Below are 8,832 nucleotides of genomic sequence, written 5' to 3'. Positions count from 1 at the left end.
AAAAAAAAAAAAAAAAAAGCCATTAAAAGGAATAAAGTGCTAATACACACCACAACTACAACATGGGTAAACCTTGAAAATATTATGCTAAGTGAAAGCAGATGGTTACATAAGACCACATAGTATAATGACTCCATTGATGTGAAATGTCCAGAATAGACTAATCCATAAAGATAGAAAGCAGATTAGTGGTTGCCAGGAACTGGGAAGATGAAGGAATGGATGTTATCTGGTAATGGGTACAGGATTTCTTTTTGGAATGATGAAAATATTCTAGAACCAGATTGCACAACACTGTGAATGTACCAAATGTCTCTACAGCGATGGCAAATTTTACATCGTATGTGGTTTACCACAATAGTAAAAACAAACAAAAAAGAGCAAAAAGCTGGATCGTCTCTGTGGTTTCTTTAGTTTTGATATTCTGTAGTTTTAGGAACTGAAGTGTTAAGAAAGGTAAACAACTTTCTGCTCAAGGAGAAGAGTTCTTTGGAGAGAAGTCTTGGTAAGTTTCCCAAAGGGGAAATGCTTCATTCTCTGCAAAAGAAGGAGCAACTTGGCACAGCAGTACACTAAAAGGCACTTAGGGCTATGGAGGGAAGAGCCTGTGAGTGTTCCCAGGCAAAATCAGTCAGTCAGTCAATCACATAACTGCATCTCTACAGAGTCCTCTTTTTGCACCAAGCCCTGATGTCAGGAAAATGGAAAAAGTCATTCAGTTTTGCAGGAAACTCACAGTCTGATAGAGAAGACTCCCACATGGGGCAGAAAGCAGTAGGACAGGCCCTATTGAGGACCAAATTGCAATGTCCAGGCCATGAAGGCTGGAGATGGTCAGAGGTGATCAGGGGGTGTTGAGAGTGGTAAGGGAGGTCCCTTTGAAGGGCTGGGCACAAATGAAGACCAATTGTGTGTGCTTGATTAGCCTAAGCGAGTCACTAAAATATCTTTTTGAACAAAGCAAAAAATAAATATAGGACCCTTTAATATCCGTGCTATGTAAAACTGGGCCCAGAATCTGCCTTTCCTATGATACTTTTCAGAATGTAGACGAGCTATTGGCACCATCAGAAAATTACTAATTGCTACTCACCATATGGTGGAAATACTTATTTTCTGGAATCATTTGGTTGCAATAATGACAGCAGATTTCCCTTTCAGGAGCTGAAATTCTTTCCCCTGAATAAGCAGAGAAACAACAGCACCTTGTCAATGGCTAGCCCAGCTCTCCCACACCTGCCTACATGGCCTGTACTCATGAGCACGAACTGACCCCCGGGCCTGCCTGGCCTTGACTTTTCTGTGCTGCCGGCATCCTTGACCACACAGGCAACTCTTGGCCGAGTCACCCACATCATTTCCTTTACGGCCACAGATGTGCACTCAGGGCAGCAGCAACACTAATGGAGAGACATTTTCCTGGAGCAGGACTGGTTTCTGAGGAGATGAATGGAGCTGTAGCCGCGGATGCCAACCCACTCCAACCTGACTGCTCTTTCATTCCACCAGTTTCTAGCCTCTGTGATCAGACCAGGTGTTGGTTGAACACATCTTTGTCAATGGTGTTGAAGCTGTGTTGTGTTGTGTTGCACTCAAGTTGTGAAGATTGTGTTTACTTCTGTTGAAGTCCAGCCATGCTGGCATGAAGGAAATGGACATGACTCTCACCCTTTTCAGGTTTTCATTGGCCAGTTTTGCCCTTGGATCGATTGTTTATCAGGAGAGGGTTACGGTCTGGGGAGTTTTAGATTCTCTCCCATGTTACCAAAACAACCAGCAAATGCACCAAAGGATCTGTCACACTGATGGTTGTGTGACAGGAAATACACCTTCATAAAAACATGAGTGAGTCAAGTGAACATAAAATGGTACCAGGGAGCTAATACATAGGCCCCCAGTCCAGGAGCTCTCGCTAGCTCCCTTCTGGCTACTGCTGATAATGGAAAAAGCCCTCGATTCGGTGCCAGGAAATGTGGGAGTCCAGTCTTATTTCTGCCTCTAGCAAGCCCCTGCTTTATTCTGTGTGTAGGTTTTTCCTCTGTAAAAGGATGCAGTGGATCTCTGCCAGGCTAGGATTGTACTGGAGGCACTCAAAATAAGCCCCCTGTTTCCTAGGATTCCCCATGGTCTCTCTTTTCTTTCTTTCTTTTTTTTTTTTTTTGAGACAGAGTTTTGCTCTCGTTGCCCAGGCTGGAGTGCAATGGCGCGATCTCGGCTCACTGCAACCTCCGCCTCCTGGGTCCAAGCGATTCTCCTGCCTCAGTCTCCCAAGTAGCTGGGACTATGGGCGCCCACTACCACATCTGGGTAATTTTGTATTTTTAGTAGAGACAGGGTTTCTCCATGTCGGTCAAGGTGATCTTGAACTCCCGACCTCAGGTGATCTGCCCGCCTCAGCCTCCCAAAGTGCTGCCTCCCAAAGTGCTGCGATTACAGGCATGAGCCACACCGCCCAGCTTCTTCTCTGTGGCCTCTTTACTCAACTCTGTGGCAGCCAGGCTCTAGCCCCGGCCTGCTGGTCTTCGTGGACCAGTCATTTGAAGACCACAGCAGACACACAGGAAGGCCACTCTGAGGCATGGTTTAGAATTAGAATAGTCAGACGAATTGAGATCTATACAGCAAATACACTTGTCATCCATCCTATTGAGAGCTTCCCTTCCTTGCATCCCATCCAGGAAAGGCTCTGGCCCTTGGAATGTCTCTCTTTCACCCCAGTTGTGTGCTCACCTTTCCCGAGCTGGGCCTGTTCACTCCGACAGACATCTGTGTGCTGCGCGAGCATTCGGCGCGTGATGAACTGGCCACAGCCTGGGCAGAGCTCTGTCCGGCTGCCGCAGTAGGATTCGTGGAGCTCCAGCTTGCTGAGCTGCATGTCCAGTTCGCAGAACTTACACTCAACAGGGCGCTCCTGGCACTCATTGGCCTGTGGGAGGGAGCAGGAAGGGCATGATCACTGGCCTTTTTCTTTTTTTTTTGAGACAGAGCCTCACTGTGTCACCCAGTCAAGAGAGCAGTGGCTTGATCTTGGTTCACTGCAACCTCCGCCTCCCAGGTTCAAGTGATTCTCCTGACTCAGCCTCCTGAGTGGGTAGGACTACAGACATGCGCCACCACGCCCGGCTGATTTTTGTATTTTTAGTAGAGACGGGGTTTTACCATGTTGGTCAGGCTGGTCTTGAACTCCTGACCTCGTGATCTGCCCACCTTGGCCTCCCAAAGTGCTGGGATTATAGGCATGAGCCACTGCGCCTGGCCGATCACTGGCCTCTTTGACTGTAGGCAGATCAAGGACTTGTGCCCATCTCCCTAGGGAATTGCGGCCAATACGAGAAAGCAGATGAGAAGGGCCAGAGTGGGGGACTGCCCTCGGGAGATCTGAGCTCTGTTGGACTCATGGACCACATGGGGCTCTTACCTCATGAAATTCCAGCGAGGACTTCTGCATACTCTGCTGACACATCGTACACCCAACCTAAACACACACACACACACCAGATGTGGGTCCACCCAGCACCCAGGGCCTGCCCCACATCCACTTTGGCTCACAGTGTTCTGGGTTTCGGTCTGTGAACTCCTACAGGGCAACGAACCGGTGTGCCTACCTCAGTCTCTCTCTAGCACCCAGCCCAGTGTTCAAGAAGTGGTTTGTCAGACCAGTCTGAGTTGCAATGGCTGCCTGAGCTTGAGTGTCTCCAGAGAGACAGATCAGGGGCCCCAGGAGGAATGGACATGGAAAGGCGGGAAATGAAGCTGGACCTGACTGCCTTCTAGGGCCTTCCTTTTTCACATCCCCTCTTTACAGATCTCAAGAGAACAGTCAATCTTTCCTGAAACCAGAACCTCTTGCCTGTGCCAGATCCATAAGCCTATAGGGAAAGGACTGGAAATGGGAAAACTGGAGGTAGACTCAGTTTAGCATGAAAAAGGCAGGATTAACATTGCCTTTCCACGGGGCTTTGTGTGGAGGGGCTGAATGACTTTCCATGACCCTCAAGTGAGTCTCTGCCTGGGGGACTGGACCCTTGCCTTAAGTCCCCAGCCCTCGCTCCAACTCCCAGACCCCATCTCTCCTGCAGGGAGGACTGAACACTCACCTTGACTCCCGGACCCCATCTCACCTGCAGGGAGGACTGGACCCTCATCCCCCAACTCTCAGACCCCATTTCTCCTGCAGGCAGGACTGCACCCTTGCCCCAACTCCCAGACCCCATCCTTGCCACTTTCTCACCTGCTGGTGCTCAACCTTGCAGTGCTCCTCCATATTTTTCCTGGAGACAGGCTCCTCACACTCCGGGCACAAGATCAGGAACCACAGGCAGTGAGCCTCGTGGAGGGCGAAGTGGGCAGAGGCTACGTGTCTTTTGCTACGGGGTCAAGGTGGGGGAATGGGAAAACAGACTTATTTTCAAATTATAAAACATGGAGCTGTGTTTCATACCCAGGGCTAGATCTCCAGAGGCCTTAAGCACTGAACATGTGATGATGATGACCTCCTGCCCCACGCTCCCTGTGTGGATTCAAAACGAGAACAGTGCGGCAGCATCTGATAAGAATAAGGACGTTCTACAGAGCTCTTACATTGCTGGGGCGGGGCATGGGAAGGAGCAGGAGGGAGGAATTACCAAGGAGCACAGGGGAGCTCTGGGGGTGATGGTGTTTCATGGATGTGTATAACACAGGCCAAAACTTACCAATTACTACCCTTTAAAATGTGCAGTTTATTTGTAAGTCAATTATACCTCTATAAGGCTGTTTTTAAAATGAAACATTTCATTTTAAACAATGTAAATAATTACATTGTTTCAATTTAAACAATTCGAGAGAAGTGCCAAATTCTCTTGAATCTTTTTTTCTTGTTTTCTGGTGCCTCTGTTTGGTCCACAGTGTTAGGAACGCAGCCCTGCTAGGCTCATGCTTCCTGCCAGGGCCATGCCAACTTCCAGAATCTCCAAAGCGAGAGCTTCCCAAGTCTCTCCTGCCTCCAGGTTCACCTGCGCTAACTCACAAGCGACTCCGAGGTTCTTCCTGGAGACCACAATGAAGGAAGGGTTCTGAGCCTCCCACTTCCTGGGTAGGGTGTTTTTCTCTAACCATCCTCTTCACCAAGTAGTGACCCCTTTCGGCTGGGCGCCGTGGCTCACGCCTGTAATCCCAGCACTTTGGGAGGCCAAGGCGGGTGGATCACCTGAGGTCGGGAATCCCAGACCAGCCTGACCAACATGGAGAAATCCCATCTTTACTAAAAATACAAAATTAGCCAAGTGTGGTGGCTCATGCCTGTAATCCCAGTATTTTGGCAGACCGAGGTGGGTGGATCACCTGAGGTCAGGAGTTAGAGACCAGCCTAGCCAACATGGTGAAACCTCATCTCTACTAAAAAAATACAAAATTAGCCGGACGTGGTGGTGCACTCCTGTAATTCCAGCTACTCGGGAGGCTGAGGCAGGAGAATCACTTGAACCCGGGAAGTGGAGGTTGCAGTGAGCTGAGATCGCGCCATTGCACTCCAGCCTGGGCAAAAAGAAGCGAAACTCCATCTTAAAAAAAAAAGAAAAAAAGGAAGAAAGAAAGCAATGATCCTTTTCACTTCCATCAACTCTTGCTTGTGGCAGCTCAGGAGAAGGGAAATGCAGAGCAGGGCTGCCTTAGCAGGGCTGCGTTCCTAACGCTGTGGACCAAACAGGGGCACTAGAAAACAAGAAAAAAGATTCAAGAGAAGTTGGCACTTCTCTCGAATTGTTGAAATTGAAATAATTTAATTATTTACATTATTTAAAGTGAAATGTTTCATTTCAAAAACAGCCTTATAGAAGTATAATTGACCTACAAATAAACTGCGGTAGCCATAAAGGCCCAGAGGATGAGAACAGTTGCATGCCCATGTCCCTGGCACATGGGGCGTGCCCCGAGAGGGACTGTCAAAGCCTCACTCCTCTTGATGTGAACAAGCTCTTTGCTTCTGCTCTGCCCGGGCAGCGGGCACACAGGCAGCAGCATTTTCCCTTCCTCTGTTCTCTCTCCTCTGCCTGGCCTGGTCCCTTCTCCCCCTGCTCCTCCTAGGCTGGTTGAGAAACCAGGGTAATTGAAGGGTCTGGCTGGAGCAAAGATCTCTGGGGAGGGTCCCACTCAAGTCCCTGCCACAGGTAGGGATCTGAGAATGGGGCTTTTCGACGGGTCAGATTCCGGCCCCCGCCCCCGTCCCGTTAGAGATGTGGTCCCAGCCCCCTGCTCTGTCCTCCCTGCTCTGCCCCACGGCTGCCTTTCAAGGAGGGTGAGAGTAGTCCCGGAGAATCTCCGTGGGACCCTTTCTTTCACAGATTGGCGTGAAGGTCAGAGTATCAGAACCCCAGATTAGGACCCAAAGTCTCACAAGTATGAGTAGCCCAGTTGGGACCACTGGCCGGGCTATTTGTCTTCAGAACTGTCCCAGGAAGCCTAAAATTTGGGGGGAAGGGGCTGCAGTGCAGTGAGGGTAATGCTGTCCACCCTCACCCAGAGATTATCAAGTTTAAACCCTCCTACCCTTGGGGCCCACGGTCTCCAGCTGCTTGTCCTCCTAAGTGTTTTTATGCAGGAACTACTTTCTCCTCCCTTCAGAAACAGCCCTATCTCCTCGGCGTTTCTGCCTCACCAGCCCGGGTCTGCTGCTGGAGAAAGCGCTTTCTTACCAGTTCCTGCACACCGAGAAGGCTCCTTCCATGTTCTGCTCTCTGGAGTCTTTCAGTTGAGTTTCGTTTCTTGCAGGCGAGGAAACAAAACTGAAAGTCTTCCGACGGCCCAGCCCACAGCTTCAGGGAGGGAGGAGATCCTATCCTCAGAATTCTCGGCTCAGGATTCCCCGTTGATTCCCGTGGCTGGACCCTCCCAGGAAGCCCCTCTACAGCATGGCCAGCTCCTGCCGTCGCTCTCTGCGGTCATTCTTTGCTGCTATCACAGCCGAGTCTACGTCCCTGAGGGTGGGAGCCTGAGACCAGGCTTCTCCTGGGCGGCGGCTTGTTTGCTTACCCTGGCTGACTGGCTTCGCTCTGTCTGGGTCACCATCCCTTTTCCAAACCACCCACCTCCCACTCTTCTCCCCCATCTCCAGCTCCCTTCTGGTCCTCCCTCTGCAGGGAAGAGGGAACTTGCCGTGTTGAGCTTGAATGCTGCTCCCTAAAAATGGCTCCTGGACTTCCAGGCGGTGAGGACTTCGCAGACAGCGTCCACGGAGGCTCTGGGGATGCAGGGGAGTGTGAGCCCAGACCCAATCTGGTGTGTAACCTCCCCGGGGCCCTTAGTTTTTCCAGACCCTAGAAACAGCTGTGCTTACAGAAGGCCTCTAAACAATGTCCCGATTGATGACAAGCAGGCCCAGAGAATTCCCGAGGAGTCTGCCAATGGGGTGGGTGCCGCCTCTCTGAGGAGGATAACAAGATGAAGGGAAATGTCCAGGCTCTAAAATTCAGGCACTAAATGAGAAGCAGTTGTGGTGGTACTGATGATCACAGCCATAGGAGGGAAGAACGAAGGACTGCTTCGGCATTGTCTAGGTTCCAGGCACCATTCTAAGCATTAGGTAGGCATTGTCTTCGTTTTAATCCCTCACGTAAGCATTATTTGCTGTGGAAAACAGAGGCAGTGACAGAGTAAGACTCTGCCTCAAAAAAGAAAAATGAAAAGAAAAAAAGAGAAAATGGAGGCAGAGAGAGGCTAGGTCAATCACTCAACATCAGAGCTGGGATTCACACCAGGTTGATCTAATTCAGGTGTTTATGTACCTAACCAAGACCCCCATCCACCTCATTTGACAGCTGGTTGGGGTAGGGAGCACTTAACCAACAGTCAGAGACTGAGGTTTGCATCTTATCTTGTTCCCTTCCTCACTGGCTAGGCAAGCTCCTTAATCCTTCTGACCCTCACTGCCCACTCCTGTCTGTCTCTGGGCAGTCTGTGAATATCAAGAATGAAAAATAAGCAGGTCAGGCACAGTGACTCATGCCTGTAATCCCAGCACTTTGGGAGGCTGAGGTGGTTGGATCTTGAGGACAGGAGACCAGCCTGACCAACATGGTGAAACCCCGTCTCTACTAAAAATACAAAAATTAGCCGGGTGTGGTAGTGTGTGCCTATAATCCCAGCTACTCAGGAGGCTGAGGCAGGAGAATCGCTTGAACCCGGGAAGTGGAGGTTGCAGTGAGCCGAGATTGCACTACTGCACTCCAGCCTGGGCAACAGAATGAGACTCTGTCAAAAGAAAGAAAGAAAGAGAGAGAGAGAGAGGGAGGGAGGGAGGAAGGAAGGGAAGGAGGGAGGGAGGGAGGGAAAAAGAAATAAAAACGAAGAGCTTTCTTTTCACACATTGTCTCCTGCTGAGATGGGATAGGGGTGGTGGCAGGGGTGTATAGATTGGACATCTTAGAGGAATGGAAGGTCTGGCCAGGGTATGGGGGTGGAATTAGAAGTGACTATAGGTTGCTTTTCATCTACATCCTAATTTTCTTCCAAGATGTTTCCTCCTGCAGACTGCCCCCACCCACACCACCCCTTCCCTTTCCCATCAAAATCCCAGCAGTTCTTCAGGACCAACTCCTATGCCAACACTGATCTAGAACCTACCTCCTTCGTCTCTGGTTATGGTTAGTTGGCTGTGTGTCTGTTGTCTCAACTCCTCCCCATCCAGTCCCAGGCATGGGCGATTTGAGAGCCAGCTCTTTCTGACCAACCACCCCTGCCTTCCTGGAGGGACCTGTAGGCTTTGTGCTTATTAGGCAGTGCAGTACCGGGCTTTGCAGTAGCAGGCAGTCAAATGCTGGCTGACCGGAATGGATGGGGTGTTTTGAGATAATTAAG

At 50.1% G+C, this 8,832-nt stretch overlaps 1 protein-coding gene across 3 annotated transcripts in view; it reads right to left on the bottom strand.

The window, feature by feature from the left end:
* The window catches only part of XAF1 (XIAP associated factor 1), a 24,395-nt gene extending 17,042 nt beyond the window's left edge, over positions 1–7,353 (bottom strand). For 2 of the 3 annotated variants that reach the window (XM_023184663.3, XM_023184662.3), the window contains exons 1-5: positions 6,672–7,353; positions 4,232–4,367; positions 3,419–3,475; positions 2,731–2,926; positions 1,094–1,179 (exon numbers count right to left, since the gene is read on the bottom strand). In XM_023184663.3, coding sequence (XP_023040431.2) covers positions 1,094–1,179; positions 2,731–2,926; positions 3,419–3,475; positions 4,232–4,367; positions 6,672–6,703 — 507 coding nt within the window. In that variant the 5' untranslated portion in view covers positions 6,704–7,353. The remainder of the gene's footprint in view (positions 1–1,093; positions 1,180–2,730; positions 2,927–3,418; positions 3,476–4,231; positions 4,368–6,671) is intronic. The other variant, XM_023184664.3, reaches the window with a different exon arrangement.
* Between the last annotated feature and the right edge of the window lie 1,479 nt (positions 7,354–8,832).

The sequence above is a fragment of the Piliocolobus tephrosceles genome, chromosome 16, assembly GCF_002776525.5.
Source record: "Piliocolobus tephrosceles isolate RC106 chromosome 16, ASM277652v3, whole genome shotgun sequence".
Classification (NCBI taxonomy): Eukaryota; Metazoa; Chordata; class Mammalia; order Primates; family Cercopithecidae; genus Piliocolobus; species Piliocolobus tephrosceles.
This window is presented reverse-complemented; position numbering and strand designations above follow the sequence as displayed.